The 21993-nt window shown below is 37.8% G+C and overlaps 1 protein-coding gene across 1 annotated transcript; it reads left to right on the forward strand.

Moving 5' to 3' along the window:
* Positions 1–3080: 3080 nt before the first annotated feature.
* Positions 3081–3594, forward strand: LOC129463923 (large ribosomal subunit protein eL21-like). The gene has a single exon (XM_055244652.2). It carries the CDS (start codon positions 3104–3106, stop codon positions 3584–3586), a length of 483 nt encoding a protein of 160 aa, XP_055100627.2. The 5' UTR covers positions 3081–3103; the 3' UTR covers positions 3587–3594.
* The last annotated feature ends 18399 nt before the right edge of the window (positions 3595–21993 follow it).

Genomic DNA, 21993 nt, shown 5'->3' on the forward strand with positions numbered 1-21993 from the left:
AGAAAAAAATAATTGTCAATGAGGAATTCTATAACTAGTAAAAAATGTCCTTCAAAAATTAAAGAAAACAAAGACTTTCCCAGCCCCTATCCCCAAAAATTGAGCAAGTTCATCACTACTAGACCTTCATTAAAAGAAATATTAAAGGGGAATTCTCATCTTGAAAAGAAAAGATGCTAATCAGCAACAGAGCATAAAAACATAGAAAACTCTCTGTTAAAGATAAATACGTTGACATACAGAATACTCCATTACCGTCACAATGAAGTACATATTATTTTTTAATTCTAGTATAAAAGTTAAAAGGAAAAATTATTACAACTAAGTATAAATGAAAATATGTTAACAGATAAGCAATATAAAGAGCTTAAATTGTCACATGAATAGCATAAATTGTGTATGGGGAGGAAGAAGTTAAAGTGTATAGTATTTGTATATGACTAAGTCAAGCTATTTCAGTTTAAAATAGACTGCTATAATGTATTTTACATTAGACACATGGTAGCCTCATGAAAATACCTGTGTAAATGTTACACAAAAGATAAGGTGAAGGGAATACAAAAATATGTAAACAAAACAATCGCAAGGGAAGACAGCAAGAGAGGACAAGAGGAACAAAATAACTGAGACAAACAGAAAACAAAAAAGCAATAATAAATCCTTCCCTTTAAATAATTACCTTCAACATAGATATATTAAACTCCTTCCATCAAAAGACAGAGTAGCTTAATGGAAGGAAAAAAAGGAATATCCAATTTTCTCCTCTCTGTAACAGATTTACTTTAGATCTAAAAATCACACAGGCTGAAAATGATGAGGTGAGAACAGATAATTCTTGCTGACTGTAACCAAGACATAATAGTAGTGGCTATTGAAGGGCGACAGGCTAGTCAGAGACGACACCGGTGGCAGCCAAGAGATCTTTATTGGAGAGGTAGAAGTCAGGTCGCGCAGGGGAGAGACAGAAGAGAAGAGAAGAGAGAGAGCTGCTGGTGTGCTGGGTTTTATATCCCTTGGGCCTACGTGGGGCGGGCTCAAGGGAAGGCGGGAGATGCTTCTTTCTGATTGGTCCTCCTTTGGCGGGTTCAGACAGTGCCCGGTCAAGGAGGGGAGAAGAACCCGGAACCGGCGCCATTAAGGTACCCCTGTTGCCTAACAGCTATACTTATATCAGACAAACTATAGTTTAAGTAAAAAAAAAGAAAGTAGGCGACATAATATAATAAAAGGGTCACTCCTTGAGAAAGATATAACAGTTGCAAACGTATATGCAACCAATATCAGAGCACCTAAACATAAAGGAAACAGTGACAGTACTGAAGGGAGGAATTGAACAACAATACAATGATACTAAGAGACTTCACTACCCATTTTCAATAAGAATAGAGCAACTAGGCAGAAAGTCAACAAAGAAATGCAGCTTTTAACTACACTACAGACCGAATGGACCTAAAAGACATAAACAGAGCATTCTACCCAACAACAGCAGAATGCACGTTTCTCTAGTGCAAAAAGAACATTATTCAGGGCTGGGCATGGTGGCTCACTCCTGTAATCCCAGCATTCTGGGAGGCCGAGGTCGGTGGATCACTTGGGGTCAGGAGTTGGAGACCAGCCTGGCTAACATGGCGGAACCCTGTCTCTAAAAAAATACAAAAATTAGCGGGTTGGTGGCCCGCTCCTGTAATCCCAGCTACTCCAGAGGCTGAGGCACGAGAATCGCTTAACCTGGGAGGTGTAGGCTGCAGTGAGCCGAGATGGTGCTACTGCCCTCCCGCTGAAAAAGGGAAGTTCCCTTATCCCCCACATAGGAGGTGTGACAGGGGTGTGGCTTGCTCCTTTGGTCGCCCTGCTGCTCAAAGCACTAGGGGGAGCATACACAGGGCAGGCGCAGAGGCCATGGGGAGCACTTTTGGGCTCCGGCCCCAGGGCAGCATCTATGGTGAGCGTCTGTGACTCCTGAAGCCCTAGTGGGCGTGTGTTACAATGTTCCCTTTTCGCTTTGCTGTCTGCAAATGGCTTGTGTTAATCAGCTCAATAGACCCTCTGCCTTATAGCAAAGGCAGAGGGCCAGTGTGACAGTTTTCTGTATCCTGAGGTCTTGCCCAGGGTGCCAGGAAAATAGGATTACATGTGGGCTTGTAGGATGGATGCAAGGCTTTATTGAGTGGTAGAGGTTGCTCTCAGCAAGATGGATGGGGTGCTGGAAGGCGGGGATGGAGTGGAAGGTGATCTTGCCCTGGAGTCCAGCTGTTCTCAGCTGAGGTTCAGAGGCCTCTTCCCTCCCTTTGTGCCATGCGGTCCTGCTGCTCTCTGCCACTCTCTGCATCTCTGTTCCTCTACTCTTCTGGATGTTCGGCCACTTGTGTCTACGCCTGCTAAGGTCTCAGGTTTATATAGACACAGGACGGGGGCGTGGCGGGCCAGAGTGGTCTTGGAAAATGAAACATTTGGGCTTGAAAACATTAGTACCTGTTTTTCACTTAGGTCCATGGGCACAAGCCCAGGGTGGAGCCCTCGCCAGAGACCCTGCCCTTCTCTACCCAGCACTTCTCTGCCCTGCTTCGGTATTACAGCCATCACACCCTGGCAACAAAGGGAGACTTTGTCTCCAAAAAACAAAACAAAACAAAAAAAAGAAAATTCTTGGGATAGATCACATGTTACATTACAAAACAAGTCCTAACAAACTTATGGAAATTTAAATCATAGGAAGTATCTTTTCTGGTCACAATAAAATGAAACTGGAAATTAATAAAAGAAGGAAATTGAAAAATGTACAAATATTAAAAGCAACACTTTTAAACAACCAACAGGTCAAAGGAAAAATCTAAAGAGAAATTAGAAAAAAACTTGCAACAAACAAAAATGCAAACACATCATTCTTCACTTACGGGATGCAACGAAAGTATCACTAAGAGGGAAGCTTACAGCAATAAACACCTACATCAAAAAAGAGGAAAGATCCCAAACAACTTAACTTTATATCTCAAGGAACTAGAAAAGGAAAAACAAATGAAACTCAATTTATCATAAAGAAGAAAATAATAAAGAATAAAGCATCCTTTCGGCCAGAACCGCCATCTTCCAGTAATTCACCAAAATGACAAACACAAAGGGAAAGAGGAGAGGCACCCGATACATGTTATCTAGGCCTTTTAGAAAACATGGAGTTGTTCCTTTGGCCACGTATATGCGAATCTGTAAGAAAGGTGATACTGTAGACATCAAGGGAATGGGTACTGTTCAAAAACGAATGCCCCACAAGTGTTACCATGGCAAAACTGGAAGAGCCTACAATGTTACCCAGCATGCTGTTGGCATTGTTGTAAACAAACAAGTTAAGGGCAAGATTCTTGCCAAGAGAATTAATGTGCATATTGAGCACATTAAGCACTCTAAGAGCCGAGATAGCTTCCTGAAACGCGTGAAGGAAAATGATCAGAAAAAGAAAGAAGCCAAAGAGAAAGGTACCTGGGTTCAACTAAAGCGCCAGCCTGCTCCACCCAGAGAAGCACACTTTGTAAGAACCAATGGGAAGGAGCCTGAGCTGCTGGAACCTATTCCCTATGAATTCATGGCATAATAGGTGTTAAAAAATAATAATAATAAAGGACCTCTGGGCTGTAAAAAAGAATAAAGCACAAATGAATAAATTAGAGAATAGAGAAAGCAATACAAAAAAGAAAACCAACAAAACTAAGAGTTGGTTTTTCAAAAAGAGAAACAAAATGGACAAACGTTTAACTAGACTAAAAAAAAGATGATAAATCTCAAAATATAAATTCAGAAATTAAAGAGGGGATAATATGACTGTTGCCACAGTAATACAAAGGATAATAACAAATACGTATGAATGATTATACTCAAACTCAATAACCTAGAAAAAATGGAAAACTTCATACAACCCACCAAAACTGAGTCATTAAAATACAGAAAATCTGAACAGACCAATAAGTAAGCAAGTTAAATCAGTAATCGAAAACCTCCAAACAAAGAAAAGTTCAGGACCAGACAGCTTAACTAGCAAATTCTATCAAACATTTAAAGAATAATTAATGCCATTTTTTCTCAAACTCTTCTGAAATTTGAAGAGAACAAAACTAAAACCATTTAATGAGGCCAGCATTACACTGATATAGAAGCCAAACAAAACACTATAAGAAACCTTTAGGCCAATATCCCAGATGAACATAAATCCAAATATCCTCAACAAAACACTAGCAAATCAAATTTAGCAGCACATTAAAAGGATTATACACCATAACCACATGGGATTTATCCATAAGATGTAAGGTTGAGTGGACATATGAAAATCAATTAATTTGTTATATCACATTAGCAAAATGAAGGCTAAAATCACACACTTACCCAAATAGATCCAGAAAAACCATTTGATAAAATTCAACACCATTTTATGATAACAACTCTCAACAAACTAGGAATAAAAGTAAATTACTGAATATTAGGCCATATATGACAAGCCCAGAGCTAACATCATGTTCAGTGTTAAAAAATTGAATGCGTTTCTACTAAGATCAAGATCAATAAAAGGATGCTCTTGTCACTTAAAAATTATTCCTGTTTGCAGGTTCTATATACAGAAAATCCTAAAGACTACCAAAAATCCGTGAGAACTAATGAATAATCTTGGTAGGGTTTTAGGATACAAAATCAACATCCCAAAATTAGCGGTGTTTCTATATAAAAGTATCTATCTGAAAAGGAAATTAGGAAAATACTCTTTTTACAATAGCGTCAAAGTAAAAAAAAATTAGAATAAACAAAGAAAGTGAAAGACTAATACATTTAAAACTATTTTAAAAAGTGAAAGAAATGAAAGACATTTTAAAAAATGGGAAAACATTCCATGTTCATGTACTAGAAGTTGTGATATTTTGAAAATGTCCATACTACCCAAAGCAATCTACAGATTCAATGCAATCTCTGTCAAAATTTCAATGTCATTTTTATAGAAATAGAAAATTCTAAAATTTATATAAAACCACGAAAGATCTCAAATAGCCAAATAATTTTGATAAAGAACAAAGCTGAAGGCATCGCACTTTCTGATGTCAAAATATATTCAAAAGATATAGTAACTAATAGTATGATGCTGGCATACAAACATATAGACCAGTGAAACAGAACAGAGAGCCCATAAATAAGTCCATGCATATACAGCCACTGATCTCTGACAAGGGTGCCAAGAATACACGATGGGGAAAGTATAGTCTGTTATTAAAAATGATGCTGGGAAAACTGGATATCCACACACATGCAAAAAAAAAAAAAACCGCAATCAGACTTTTTTGTTACATGATATACAAAAATCAACCAAAAACAGATTAAAGACTTAAACGTTAGACCTGAAATTGTAAAACTTTTATGAGAAAATATAGTAGAAAAATTTCACTATATTGACCTTTGCAATGATTTCATGAATATGACACCAAAACCACAAGCAACAAAAACAAATACAGAACAAGAGAAACGAAATTAAATGTAAAACTTCTCCTCAGCCTCTTCTCTTGTCTGCTGCCGTGTGAGATGTTCATTTCACCTTTTGCCACGATTGTGAGGCCTCCCCAGACATTTGGAACTTTGGAAGACCCCAACATGAATCAAGACATCAGAGGAAATGAGTGCTGATCCTCCAAGAAGACAAGCTCATGAAGTCATCATCAGTGACGGCAAAGGAAATTAAGGAAAACCAAGGTCCTGGGCTTTCTCTGCTAGAAGAGGCTGAATCCCTGGAGTACCTAGAGTAGTGAGCTGATTTGCTGCCAGTTTTCCATCCATCTCCCAGGGCTGAGATGAGGTGAGAGAGTGTATGGCAAGACAAGGGTGCTCAATAAAAGTTTCTGGGGGGGTGGAGCCAAGATGGCGGAATACGAACAGCTCCGGTCTCCAGCTCCCAGCCCCAGCGACACAGAAGACTGGTGATTTCTGCATTTCTGCTTGAGGTACCGGTTTCATCTCACTAGGGAGTGCCTAACAGTGGGCGCAGGACAGTCGGTGAAGCGCACTGTGCGCGAGCCGAAGCAGGGCGAGGCATTGCCTCACTCGGGAAGCGCAAGGGGTCAGGGAGTTCCCTTTCCTAGTCAAAGAAAAGGGAAACAGACGGCACCTGGAATATCGGGTCAGTCCCATCCTAATACTGCGCTTTTCCAACGGGCCTGGAAAACGGCACACTAGGAGATTGTGTCCCGCACCTGACTCGGAGGGTCCTAAGCCCACGGAGTCTCGCTGATTGCTAGCACAGCAGTCTGAGATCAAGCTGCAAGGTGGCAGCGAGGCTGGGGGAGGGGCGCCTGCCATTGCCCAGGCTTGCTTAGATAAACAAAGCAGCCAGGAAGCTCGAACTGGGTGGAGCCCACCACAGCTCAAGGAGGCCTGCCTGACTCTGTAGGCTCCACCTCTGGGGGCAGGACACAGACAAACAAAAACCCAGCAAGAACCTCCACAGACTTAAATGTCCCTGTCTGACAGCTTTGAAGAGAGTAGTGGTTCTCCCAGCGCGCAGCTGGAGATCTGAGAACGGACAGACTGCCTCCTAAAGTGGGTCCCTCACCGCTGAGCAGCCTAACTGGGAGGCACCCCCCCAGTAGGGACAGACTGACACCTCATTCAACTGGGTACTCCTCTGAGACAAAACTTTCAGAGGAACTATCGGACAGCTGAATTTGTGGTCTCACGAAAATCCGCTGTTCTGCAGCCACCGCTGCTGACACCCAGCCAAACAGGGTCTGGAGTGGACCTCTAGTAAACTCCAACAGACCTGCAGCTGAGGGTCCTATCTGGTAGAAGGAAAACTAACAAACAGAAAGGACATCCACACCAAAAATCCATCTGTACATCACCATCATCAAAAACAAAAAGTAGATAAAACCACAAAGATGGGGAAAAAACAGACCAAAAAAACTGGAAACTCTAAAAAACAGAGCACCTCTCCTCCTCCAAAGGAACGCAGTTCTTCACCAGCAATGGAACAAAGCTGGATGGAGGATGACTTTGATGAGTTGAGAGAAGAAGGCTTCAGACGATCAAACTACTCTGAGCTACGAGAGGAAATTCAAAACAATAGCAAAAAAGTTAAAAACTTTGAAAAAAACTTAGAAGACTGGATAACTAGAATAACCAATGGAGAGAAGGGCTTAAAGGAGCTGATGGAGCTGAAAGCCAAGTTTCGAGAACTACGCGAAGATTGCAGAAGCCTCAGTAGCAGATGCGATCAACTGGAAGAAAGGGTATCACTGATGGAAGATGAAATGAATGAAATGAAGAGAGAAGGAAAGTTTAGAGAAAAAAGAATAAAAAGAAATGAACAAAGCCTCCAAGAAATTTGGGACTATGTGAAAAGACCAAACCTACGTCTGATTGGTGTACCTGAAAATGATGGGGAGAATGGAACCAAGTTGGAAAACACTCTGCAAGATATTATCCAGGAGAACTTCCCCAATCTAGCAAGGCAGGCCAGCATTCAGATTCAGGAAATACAGAGAACGCCACAAAGATACTCCTCGAGAAGGGCAACTCCAAGACACATAATTGTCAGATTCACCAAAGTTGAAATGAAGGAAAAAATGTTAAGGGCAGCCAGAGAGAAAGGTCGGGTTACCCACAAAGGGAAGCCCATCAGACTAACAGCTGATCTCTCAGCAGAAACTCTACAAGCCAGAAGAGAGTGGGGGCCGATATTCAACATTCTTAAAGAAAAGAATTTTCAACCCAGAATTTCCTATCCTGCCAAACTAAGCTTCATAAGTGAAGGAGAAATAAAATACTTTACAGACAAGCAAACGCTGAGTGATTTTGTCACCACCAGGCCTGCCCTAAAAGAGCTCCTGAAGGAAGCACTAAACATGGAAAGGAACAACCGGTACCAGCCACTGCAAAAACATGCCAAACTGTAAAGACCATCGAGGCTAGGAAGAAACTATAGCATCTAATGAGCAAAATAACCAACTAACATCATAATGACAGGATCAGATTCACACATAACAATATTAACGTTAAATGTAAATGGGCTAAATGCTCCAATCAAAAGACACAGACTGGCAAACTGGATAAGGAGTCAGGACCCATCAGTGTGCTGTATTCAGGAAACCCATCTCACGTGCAGAGACACACATAGACTCAAAATAAAGGGATGGAGGAAGATCTATCAAGCAACTGGAAAACAAAAAAAGGCAGGGGTTGCAATCCTAGTCTCTGATAAAATAGACTTTAAACCAACAAAGATCAAAAGAGACAAAGAAGGCCATTACATAATGGTAAAGGGATCAATTCAACAAGAAGAGCTAACTATCCTAAATATATATGCACCCAACACAGGAGCACCCAGATTCATAAAGCAAGTCCTCAGTGACCTACAAAGGGACTTAAACTCCCATACAATAATAATGGGAGATTTTAACACCCCACTGTCAGCATTAGACAGATCAACGAGACAGAAAGTTAACAAGGATATCCAGGAATTGAACTCAGCTCTACATAAAGTGGACCTAATAGACATCTACAGAACTCTCCACCCCAAGTCAACAGAATATACATTTTTTTCAGCACCACACCACACCTATTCCAAAATTGACCACATAGTTGGAAGTAAAGCTCTCCTCAGCAAATGTAAAAGAACAGAAATTATAACAAACTGTCTCTCAGACCACAGTGCAATCAAACTAGAACTCAGGATTAAGAAACTCACTCAAAACCACTCAACTACATGGAAACTGAACAACCTGCTCCTGAATGACTATTGGGTACATAATGAAATGAAGGCAGAAATAAAGATGTTCTTTGAAACCAATGAGAACAAAGACACAACATACCAGAATCTCTGGGACACGTTCAAAGCAGTGTGTAGAGGGAAATTTATAGCACTAAATGCCCACAAGAGAAAGCAGGAAAGATCCAAAATGGACACCCTAACATCACAATTAAAAGAACTAGAAAAGCAAGAGCAAACACATTCAAAAGCTAGCAGAAGGCTAGAAATAACTAAAATCAGAGCAGAACTGAAGGAAATAGAGACACAAAAAACCCTTCAAAAAATTAATGAATCCAGGAGCTGGTTTTTTGAAAAGATCAACAAAATTGATGGATCGCTAGCAAGACTAATAAAGAAGAAAAGAGAGAAGAAACAAATAGATGCAATAAAAAACGAAAAAGGGGATATCACCACCGATCCCACAGAAATACAATCTACCATCAGAGAATACTACAAACACCTCTATGCAAATAAACTAGAAAATCTAGAAGAAATGGATAAATTCCTCGACAAATACACCCTCCCAAGACTAAACCAGGAAGAAGTTGAATCTCTGAATAGACCAATAACAGGTTCTGAAATTGTGGCAATAATCAATAGCTTACCAACCAAAAAGAGTCCAGGACCTGATGGATTCACAGCTGAATTCTACCAGAGGTACAAGGAGGAACTGGTACCATTCCTTCTGAAACTATTCCAATCGATAGAAAAAGAGGGAATCCTCCCTAACACATTTTACGAAGCCAGCATCGTCCTGATACCAAAACCTGGCAGAGACATAACCAAAAAAGAGAATTTCAGACCAATATCCTTGATGAACATTGATGCAAAAATCCTCAATAAAATACTGGCAAACCGAATCCAGCAGCACATCAAAAAGCTTATCCACCATGATCAAGTGGGCTTCATCCCTGGGATGCAAGGCTGGTTCAACATACGCAAATCAATAAATGTAATCCAGCATATAAACAGAACCAAAGACAAAAACCACATGATTATCTCAATAGATGCAGAAAAGGCCTTTGACAAAATTCAACAACCCTTCATGCTAAAAACTCTCAATAAATTAGGTATTGATGGGACGTATCTCAAAATAATAAGAGCTATCTACGACAAACCCACAGCCAATATCATACTGAATGGGCAAAAACTGGAAGCATTCCCTCTGAAAACTGGCACAAGGCAGGGATGCCCTCTCTCACCACTCCTATTCAACATAGTGCTGGAAGTTCTGGCCAGAGCAATCAGGCAGGAGAAGGAAATAAAGGGTATTCAATTAGGAAAAGAGGAAGTCAAATTGTCCCTGTTTGCAGATGATATGATTGTATATCTAGAAAACCCCATTGTCTCAGCCCAAAATCTCCTTAAGCTGATTAGCAACTTCAGCAAAGTCTCAGGATACAAAATTAATGTACAAAAATCACAAGCATTCTTGTACACCAATAACAGACAAACAGAGAGCCAAATCATGAGTGAACTCCCATTCACAATTGCTTCAAAGAGAATAAAATACCTAGGAATCCAACTTACAAGGGATGTGAAGGACCTCTTCAAGGAGAACTACAAACCACTGCTCAATGAAATAAAAGAGGATACAAACAAATGGAAGAACATTCCATGCTCATGGGTTGGAAGAATCAATATCGTGAAAATGGCCATACTGCCCAAGGTAATTTATAGATTCAATGCCATCCCCATCAAGCTACCAGTGACTTTCTTCACAGAATTGGAAAAAACTACTTTAAAGTTCATATGGAACCAAAAAAGAGCCCGCATCGCCAAGTCAATCCTAAGCCAAAAGAACAAAGCTGGAGGCATCACGCTACCTGACTTTAAACTATACTACAAGGCTACAGTAGCCAAAACAGCATGGTACTGGTACCACAACAGAGACATAGATCAATGGAACAGAACAGAGCCCTCAGAAATGATGCCACATAGCTACAACTATCTGATCTTTGACAAACCTGACAAAAACAAGCAATGGGGAAAGGATTCCCTATTTAATAAATGGTGCTGGGAAAACTGGCTAGCCATATGTAGAAAGCTGCAACTGGATCCCTTCCTTACACCTTATACAAAAATTAATTCAAGATGGATTAAAGACTTATATGTTAGACCTAAAACCATTAAAATCCTACAAGAAAACCTAGGCAATACCATTCAGGACATAGGCGTGGGCAAGGACTTCATGTCTAAAACACCAAAAGCAATGGCAACAAAAGCCAAAATCGACAAATGGGATCTCATTAAACTAAAGAGCTTCTGCACAGCAAAAGAAACTATCATCAGAGTGAACAGGCAACCTACACAATGGGAGAAAATTTTTGCAACCTACTCATCTGACAAAGGGCTAATATCCAGAATCTACAATGAACTCAAACAAATTTACAAGAAAAAAACAAACAACCCCATCAAAAAGTGGGCAGAGGACATGAACAGACACTTCTCAAAAGAAGACATTTATGCAGCCAAAAAACATATGAAGAAATGCTCATCATCACTGGCCATCAGAGAAATGCAAATCAAAACCACAGTGAGATACCATCTCACACCAGTTAGAATGGCCATCATTAAAAAATCAGGAAACAACAGGTGCTGGAGAGGATGTGGAGAAATAGGAACACTTTTACACTGTTGGTGGGACTGTAAACTAGTTCAACCATTGTGGAAGTCAGTGTGGCGATTCCTCAGGGATCTCGAACTAGAAATACCATTTGACCCAGTCATCCCATTACTGGGTATATACCCAAAGGACTATAAATCATGCTGCTATAAAGACACATGCACACGTATGTTTATTGCGGCACTATTCACAATAGCAAAGAGTTGGAACCAACCCAAATGTCCAACAACGATAGACTGGATTAAGAAAATGTGGCACATATACACCATGGAATACTATGCAGCCATAAAAAATGATGAGTTCGCGTCCTTTGTAGGGACATGGATGAAACTGGAAAACATCATTCTCAGTAAACTATCGCAAGGACAAAAAACCAAACACCGCATGTTCTCACTCATAGGTGGGAATTGAACAATGAGAACTCATGGACACAGGAAGGGGAACATCACACTCCGGGGGCTGTTGTGGGGTGGGGGGAGGGGGGAGGGACAGCATTAGGAGATACACCTAATGCTAAATGACGAGTTAATGGGTGCAGGAAATCAACATGGCACATGGATACATATGTAACAAACCTGCACAATGTGCACATGTACCCTAAAACCCTAAAGTATGATAAAAAAAAAAAAAAAAAAAAACTTCTCCTCAGCAAAGTAAACCATCACTAGAGTGGAAAGACACCCTACTAAATGGTGGAAAATATTTGCAAGCCATATATCTGATGAGGTTTGAAGTCCAAAATTATTTAAAGAACTCCTATAACTCAATAGCAAAAATATTGATAACCCAATTTTACGAATGGGCTAAGTGCTTGAGTAGACATTTCTCCAACAAAAATACGAAAACTCAACAGTTATATAAAAAGATACTCAACAGCACCTGCTTCATGGAAATGCAAATCGAAATTACAATGAGATACCACGACATACCTGTTAGAATGGCTATCATCAAGAATACAAAAAATAAGTATTGGCACACCTGTAGAGAACTTAAAACCCTTGTTCATTGTGTTGGGAATGAAAGATGGTGCGATCACTATGGAAAACAATATGAAGGTTCTTCAAAAAACTAAAAATATGACTATGCTATTATCTAGCAAGTAAATTTCTAGATGTTTACCTCAAACAATTTGAAATCAGGATCTCAAAGAGATATTAGCACTCTCATATTTATTGAAGCATTATTTACAATAATCAAGATGAGAAAACAACCTAAAAGTCCCCTGAAAGGGAAGTGGATTTTTAAAAATGTGATGTATACATACAATGAAACATTATTCAGCCTTAAAAAAATGAAGTCCTACAATATGTGACAACACGAATGAAACTTGAGGACAATAGCTGAGTGAAATAAGCTACACGAAAGGACAAATACAAATACTGCATGATTTCACTTACATGAGGCCTCTAACACAATGGAAGCTCACAGAAGGAAAGCTTAGAATGGCAATTGTCAGGAACTGAGGGAAAAGAAAATGAGTTGTTCAATGAGTATAAAGTTTAAAGTTCCAGCCACGCAAGATAAGTAAGTTCTAAGACCACATGTATAACATAGTGCGTATAGTTATCCATGCAGTAATATGCCCTTAAAATTTTTTTAGAAGGGTAGTTCTCGTGTTAAATTGTCTTACAATAGTAATAATAATAATAATAATAATATACTCTAACAATTACAATGACATTGAGCAAAAATTTATCTTTTCTATGAGCTTTATTATTATAGGTTAGGTAAGACTTTAGCTCATTTTTTACATTTTTTTTTGCAAGAGAAACAGAAAAAAAGTTTTGTTTTCAATAAAGTCACTCCATTCTAATGGTTTTACAATATCAATGACCACAGCTATTGTTTCACATTGCTATATAATAACAAAATATAATTATAAATTGATTCACTGTTAATTAATGTAAAATTTTCCCCATTTTTCAATAGCAAATCTAATTTTCAATTACTAATATTCTTGGGTCTCCACAATATCTTTCCAATGTGTCATAGTTGCTAAATTTCTCATTGTAGTAAGTGTAGCATATATATTTATCATCACCTGAAATAACATGAATTTCTATCAAATGCAATACTGAACCACAGGGTGAAACCTAGTAGTTGTAACGTGTTTAAAAAGACTATATATATATATACACATATGCAGTAAAAACAGTAACAAGTTTCAGTAGAACATTTTAGAGTGACAAAACACACAATGGAGACAATTAATCTTTCATAATAAAATGAAGAAAACATCCTAAGAAATGCACATATGTTTTGGAAATTCATAGAGAGACCCATAATTGTGTCCTAGCTGGAAGTATGGTCATATTATTCTGGATGATTACTTATGGTCAATCCTTTTCACATTTTATTTGTATTTCGATAACAAAGACTTAAAATAAATGTTAAAGAAAGATTTAAAGAAAAATGAGTTCTAAAAGACTGTGTTAGAAGGAGAAAAACAACCTTCTTTTTCCAGTGTGAGATCTTAGGAAGATCAAAGGCTTATGTTAACATTTATGTACCACTTTGGCATAACTATTCTGACTCATTTCCAACCAGTTTCTCAAAAGAGCCTGGTTAGAATGCTAGGTGTGAAACTGTGACTGAATAGCAATAGGAGAAGCTGAGGCTAGCCAGGTTCTTTAATTAAGGCATATAAATAATGAAACATGAAACAAAGAAAGAGAACAAAACCAAAACTCACAAAAATCATATCCTGAAAAGCATATATATATATATATATACACACACACAAAACTGGTTTCTGAAGGATATAGCATGGTTAAAGATCTTCTTTCGAAGTATTATTCATCTCTAGCTTCGTAATTGAGTTTGCATAATCTCCATTTCTATTTGCTCAATTCTTCACATTCTTCTCTGCCTTAAGATAAATCTCTTTTTGATTCCTGTACAACTCTAATTTGACTGGAATGTTTTGGCACTGCCAATGAGACTACTCTGAAAATAAATTTTATTGAGGTATAATTAGCAAAATGTCTTATTACCTCCGTTGTAATTCTTTCCAACTCTCCTTAGAATTCTTCTGAACCCACCTTAAGGAACCCACTTATCTACTTTTTGTCACTATAGATTAGTTGGCATTTTGTATAGTTTTATATAAATAGAATAATATATCAAATCTTTTGTTTGTTTAGCTTATTTCCCTCAGCATTATTTATTTAGATTCACCCATACTGTAGTGTGTATGTATATTCTTTTTTTACTGCAGAGTAGTATCCCATTGTATAGATGTAACAGTCTGTTCATACCTGTACCTATTGGTAGACATTGTATTTATTTCCAGTTTGGAGCTATTACAAAGAAACTTGTTGTAAACCTTAATGCACAGATCTTTGTATGGATATCTGGACTATGGAATGATTGGATCATACAGTCGTATATAAACTTTTTAAGCATTTGCCAAACTGCTTTTCAAGTGATTGTGTTATTTTAAATTCCTGTCAGCAGTTTATGAGAATTCTGAATTCTTCATATCTTTTTCAGCACATTTTGTAGGTTTTGTTTTGTTTTTTTTTTTTTTTCCTTTGAGACATGGTCTCATTCTACAGCACAGGCTGGAGTGCATCAGCACAACCTTGTCTCACTGTAGCCTCAACCTCCCGGGCACAAGCTATCCTCCCACCTCAGCCTCCCTCCCAAGTAGCTGGGACTATGGGACTACAGGCGAGCATCACACCCGGCTAATTTTTATATTTTTTGGAGAGACAGGGTTTCACCATGTTGCCCAGACTGGTCTCAAATTCCTAGGCTCAAGCCATCCACCCAGCTCAGCTTCCCAAAGTGCTGGGATTACAGGTTTGCACCACTGCATCTAGCCTGTGTACTATTTTTAATTGTAGCCATTCTAATAATTGTGTGTTGGAATTTTGTTGTAGATTTTATTAGTATAGTCATAACCACTAGTGATGTTAAATTCTATTTCCTGTGCTTATTTGCCATCTGTATACAGCTGAACCTAGAACAATGCAGGGGTTGCAGCGCTGACCCCTGCATAGTCAAAAATTTACTTACTACTTTTGATTGATCAAACTTAACTATTAATAGCCTACGTTGACCAGAAGTCTTACCAATAGCATAAACAGTCAATATACACAGATTTTTGTTACATGAATATATACTGTAAATTTACTTATTTTATTATTAATACAATAAAGTGAGATAGAGAAAATAATGTTCTTAAGAAAACCATAAGAAAGATAAAATACACTTACTATTCAATAAGTGGAAGTGGAGCATTATAAAGGTGTTCATCCTCATTGTCTTCACATTGACTAGGCAGAGGAGGAGGAAGAGGGTTAGTCTTGCTATCTCAGGGGTGGCAGAGAAGAAAGAAGTAGAGGAGATAAAAGGGGAAGCAGGAGACACAGGAACACTCAATGTAACTCTTACTGAAAAGAATCCCCGTGTAAGTGGTCCCATGCAGTTCAAACCTGTATTGTTCAAGGATCGACTGTACCATCTTTGATGAAGAAGTTCATTTTATCAATTCATTTTTTTCAGCATCATCCTTTTGCTGTAGTATCTAAGAAATCTTTGTATAATTTGAGTCACAAAGGTTTTTTTTCCTATGTTATAGAAAATTAAATTTTACATTTTACATTTAAGTCTATGATCCATTTTGTGTCAATTTTTATACAGTGTGAAGCATGTATTTAAGCTTAAATTTTGCATAAGCATATCTAGTTGTTCCCAAATTGTTTACCGAAAAGTTAGTTGTTTTTATATATGTGGGTCACTTTTGTACTCTTCATTTTATTTCAATTATCTATTCATTTAACACAGATACTATTTTGTCTTTATTACTCTTATTTAAAAATAATTTATAAAATATGTAGGTAATTACATAAATGTATTGGGTTTTCTTAAAGTTTTTTTCTTTAATCTATGCTATGACTTTCACATTTTCATTGAGTTTTAGAATTAATTTGTCAATTTCTACAGAACAAAAAAGACAAACAAAAAAAAAACCTCCTGAGGGTTTGCTTGGTGTTATCTTTAATCTCTACATTAATTTATGAAGACTTAGCATTTTTATAGTAATCGGTTTTCTAATTTATGAATATGGTATAACTCTCCATTATTTGGTTCATCTTTAATTTATCTTAGCAATGTTTCCTGGTTTTGAGTGTAAAGGTCTTGTACATATGTTGTCACTTCCTCTTAAGTGATTTTATATTTTGACACTAAATTGTATTAAAATTTTAATTTCTAATTGCTTGTTGCTAGAATATAAGCACGACTTTTTTATGTTGATTTTGGACCTAGTTTTCTTGCTAAACTCACCTATGATTTCTAGAAATATAAGGGAGCTTCCTTAATTTGATAAAAAGACATTGTGTAAAACTTACCTGTAACCTTATCTTTCCCTCTGAGAATGGGAGGGCACAAAGAAAAAATAATAAAATAACATTATCCATGAATTATACTGATTACTTTTTCAAATGTCAAACATGGGATAAACTACACTTCGACATTTTTTCTCCCCTTTTTGAGACCATGTCTCACTCTGCTGCCCAGGCTGAAGTATGGTGGCATGATTTTTGCTCACTGCAGCCTCGATCTCCTGGGTTCAGTTGATCCTCTCACCTCAGCCTCCCAATAACTGGGACTACAGGCACACACCACCTAATTTTTGTATCTTTTGTAGAGATGGAGTTTCACCATATTGTTTAGACTATATTTGGACATTTTATTAGTTCTTAAGGTGGCTGTGGATAAATTACCATGAACTGGCTAGCTTAAAGCAACAGAAATTTATTCTTTTAAGTTTGGAAGTCCAAAATCCAAATCAGTTTAATTCAGTCAAAATCAAGATGTTGGCCAAAATGTGCTCCCTCTGGAGGCTCTAGGAAGAATCTATTCCTTTCCTATTCCAGTTTCTGTTGAGTGTTGGCATTCCTTGTCTTCTGGCTGCATCACTTCAATTCCGGCTTCTGTGGTCATATTACCTTTTCTTCTTTCTGTGTCAAATCCTCCTCTACTTTCCTCTTTCAAGGATATTTTGTATTGCCTTTAGGGTCCACCTAGATAACATAAAATGGTCATGCCATCTCAAAATCCTTAAACACATCTGCAAAGTCTGTTTTACCATATAAATTAATACTAGTTCCAAGAATTAGGGCGTGGATATCTTTTGGGAAGCCATTATACTCCTACCACAGTCTCCCCTGTGAACTCTCAAAATTCATGCTAAATGCAAAATGCATTCCCGCAATCTCAACATTCTCATAAGCTCAAACAACTACGGCATCAACTGAAGTTCAAAATCTTATCTAAATATAATCAATTTTAAACTCTCAAATCTTATTATCTAAATTGTCTAAATTATTATAGGGAAGACTCTAAGTAAAATCCATCCTGCACCAAAATTTCTCTCCATTTGTAGATTTGTGGATCTAGAAAACAATTAGTTGTTTCCAAAATACAATGATGAAGGAAGCATAGAATAACAGTTATTTATGTTCTCATTCCAAAACAGACAATCAAGGAAAAAAGGATGACCAATTCCGAAAAATTTTAAATATCCAGTACATTCCATTAGGATTCCAAGTATAGAAATGATCCTCTGTGCCTAATAGCTCTACCCTCTGCACCCACGGCTTCAACCTCTGCATCCGGCCTCTGAGTCATTCTTCCTTATTCTTAAAAGGTAGCACGTGTTTACAGATGAGTAGGTTTATCAGCCCATTTTCTCAACAACTTGGGAATCTGGTAGCCATAGGAGTCAATAAACTTATTGCCTTGGAACTGGATGTGGCTGACAGTGGCTCCTGAGAGCCACTTGGCAAATAGGAATTGAGCAAGCCACTAGTTAAATCATTCATAGTTTGAAATTGACCATGTCTGGGGCATTTATATCACAAAAAATTAGTAAAGAATTTAAATCAAAACTTTTTCCCCCTTTCCATTAGGGCTGATTTACCAATGTACCACTACATATACTGTGTCTAAGTAATTTTTTCTAATTTTCATCACAGCAAACCTAATTAGGTCACATTAGTAAGATTATATATATATATGAAGTTTCACAAACTGGTGTACAACCTATGTGGCCTTTATATGAAGAACAAGCCATGAAAGAGACAGTGGCCCTTGAAGTCACTTTCTTTGATTAGCAGACCTAGAAATACACAATTGTGTGCTGCTGTTCTGGTCGTAAGTCCAACAGTGTTTATCACATGCCATCTACCAGGTAATTTAATATGTGAAAAACAAAACATGTTTATTTCTTAGAGTCTTTCAATGTCATCATTTCGGGTGTTTCTTTGGATAACAAAAACACTTTTTAAAACTCCATTGCTTATATATAAACTTAATTAAAATATATAGTGTTGTGTCACAAGGAGCAAATATTGCTGATAGAAAAACAATAACTACACATGAAATAATTCAAGAAGAATGTAAAGCGTAATATCCAGAAGTGGGTAGAAGAAAACCTGAACCAAACCCAATGGCACAGAGGATATTGTGAATTTATACTGATGAGTCCAGCTAGCCATTACTGTTGAAGAACGGCACTGAATTACACTGCTTGTCCTCAACATTCCTAGAAAGATCCAAAATAATTGATATCAATCATAAGGGTGTATGTTTTATATTTGTCTATCAGCTGGCATCTCATACAAGCCTTATTGAGAAGAATTTATTTTTTCCTGTGGAAGAAAATATTCCAGAAGTTGTTTTATAATTAAAAGATTAACTTTCTAATTTTTAAAGTAATTTTTACATTCTGCTTACTTTTTTTCTATTAGGTAGCAGTTGTAGGTTTTCTTAGTATACAGCATTTTTTTCCCTCATGTTTTTTCACAGTAAGCAAGAAGCTAAAATACCACTTACTTTTCTAGACTTCCATACAACTAGGGATTGCTGTGTGACAAAGTTGTGGCCAATGAGACTCCAGAGGAAGTCCACGTTGAGGCTTGGGAAAATATTTGCTTCCTTTTAAATGGAAGAAGTGCTGATTTTTTTTTCCCTTCCTCCCGCTCCAAAAATGATATGGTTCTTGGACCTTTGGAAGTCATCTTGTATTAATCTGTTTTCACGCTGCTAATAAAGACATATCCGAGACTGGGAAATTTATAAAGAAAAAGAGGTTTAATGGACTCACAGTTCCACATGGCTGGGGAGGCCTCACAATCACGACAGGATGAGAAAGGCCTTCATGGTGAAAGACCACATGGCGGGGCTGGGCGCGGTGGCTCACGCCTGTAATCCCAGCACTTTGGAAGGCCGAGGCGGGTGGATCACGAGGTCAGGAGTTCCAGACCAGCCTGGGCAATATGGTGAAACCCCGTCTCTACTAAATACACAAAAATTAGTCAGGTGTGGTGGCGCGCGCCTGTAATCCCAGCTACTGGGGAGGCTGAGGCAGAAGAATCGCTTGAACCCAGGAGGCGGAGGTTGCAGTGAGCTGAGATCGCGCCGCTGCACTCCAACGTGGGCGACAGAGCATGACTCCGTCTCAAAAAAAAAAAAAAAGAAAAAAAAAAAAAGAAAGACCACATGGCGGCCAACAAGAGGGAATAAGAGACAGGCAAAAGGCGTTTCCCCTTTTAAAACCCTCAGATCTCATAGGACTTATTCACTACCATGAGAACAGTATGAGGGAAACCACCCCCATGATTCAATTATCTCCCACCAGATCCCTCCCCACAACACATGGGAATAATGGGAGCTATAAGTCAAGATGAGATTTGGTTGAGGACAAAGCCAAACCATATCACATGTGATGATGAATCACAAAACATTCAAGGACGAAAGACCAATATACAAAGGGATAGTAGATGAGAAAAATGGAAAGCTTCTTAATGGTGATATCGGGCTGCTGAACAAGCCCTAGATTGCCTTCATCAAGAATCCTTCTTAAGAAATTCTATGGTTTAAGACACTATTATCTGGGTTCCCTGTTCTTCCAACTATATCATTTCTAAAAGAACTATAGTTGGATAAATAGGGAGAAGGAGGAAAGACATTTAAAAGGGAAATAAGGAAACAAGGAACAAAGGAAGGAAGGAACAAAGAAAATAATAAAGTAGGGGAAGGAGAAAGGGAGGGAGGAAGAAAGGGAGTAAGATATTGGCAGTGTTGATAATATTAACTGCTGATGGAGAATATATGGCTAAAAGACAGTGAAGGGTCTCCTGCTGCTGCATCACATGAAGTGATTTCATGGCATACTGTAAATTCACTGAACCTGCTACTTCATGTTAACTGACATTTGACCAACTGGAAGTTTCAAAACCCTGGCAGCAAGTTCCAATATCTTCGTATGATTCTGGAGATTTATTATAGTAACTTAATGCTGTGGCTAAATGAATTCTCCATAAATATTCTTTTGACATGGCGATTACCTCCTAATCTCCCACAGAGAAGAGGTCAATGTCAGACAAATCTGAAAGGAAGGATGCTGAGACTTTGCTGTGAGAGAAGCAGTGGTAGGAGGGAGCATCATGTCCAGGAGCAAAACCCGCAAGAACGCCTGCAAACCCATGGGTGATAGAGACTGGGTGGACTCCAAAATTGCATGTTTTTGCCAGAAACCCCATAGCCTCCTCCCCACCATGTTATTTCAGCCTAAGTAAAGCAGTAACATCCTTTAATAGAGATTTTTGACCAACTGTGCTTTCCTATTCCCCAACATGCTGGTTACTACTTACTCTCTCATTAAAGTTGTTACCTCATTAAAGACTAGTAACTTGGAACCAATTTTCATTTTAGGTCACTAACATAACAGTAGTTTGCAAATAGGCAATTTGTTTGCTAATTCTTCTATATACACTTTTTTTCTTGCAATCTGACTATACAAGTTTCATTTTAAATGCTTTGTTATTGGAAAAAGTATATAACTAGATAATGAATATTTTACATTGTTTAAATTTGTATAAGGTATTAGATAATATCAATATCTTTAAAGATAATATCTACAATTTATTCTAGAACATATTATCTTTTTAAAGATTTCTTTTTAGTGTATATTTACAAGGATACATATTTTTAGTGTATTTGTGCCTACAATGTAATTATTTTATGATATTAGCTAGCATTTATTTGGTATTTATGCCAAGCAGGGGTTTAACACAGATTAGAAGACTCACCTCACTTAATCCTCAAAACAGCCCTATGAGTTTGTTATGACGACTTAAACTATTAAATAAGTGAGAAAACTGAGTCAGAGATATATTGAATAACATTCTCAAATACTTATAGCTAATAAAATCTAAGCCAAGACCAGAATTTGACCCCAATCTGTCTGACTTCAAGTTTACTCATATAAAATGATCTATAAATGCAGAATGGCACAACATATAATAGGTAAAATTGACTATAGAACTCCCAATAAACATTGACATCATTTGCTTTAAATTGCTCTTCTTTCATCCATTAATCCTCACTTAAACAATCTATTTCTAGGTTTACTAACAAATAGCATATTTGTTATTTAAATTGGAGTTGACTGGATAGCTATGCAGGATCTTTAAACGTCAAATGAGAGTCTATGGAAATAGATTGGGATTCCAATCTCTCTACTAAAGGTCTTCTATGGAGCTGTAAATGAAAAACTGTGTGAGAACATTGTATTAGCACCTGT

Source organism: Symphalangus syndactylus, chromosome 15 (genome assembly GCF_028878055.3).
Source record: "Symphalangus syndactylus isolate Jambi chromosome 15, NHGRI_mSymSyn1-v2.1_pri, whole genome shotgun sequence".
NCBI lineage: Eukaryota > Metazoa > Chordata > Mammalia > Primates > Hylobatidae > Symphalangus > Symphalangus syndactylus.

Coding starts and splice junctions, on each gene's coding strand:
- LOC129463923 (XM_055244652.2), top strand. CDS start 3,104: ATGACAAACACAAAGGGAAAGAGGAGAGGCACCCGATACATGTTATCT.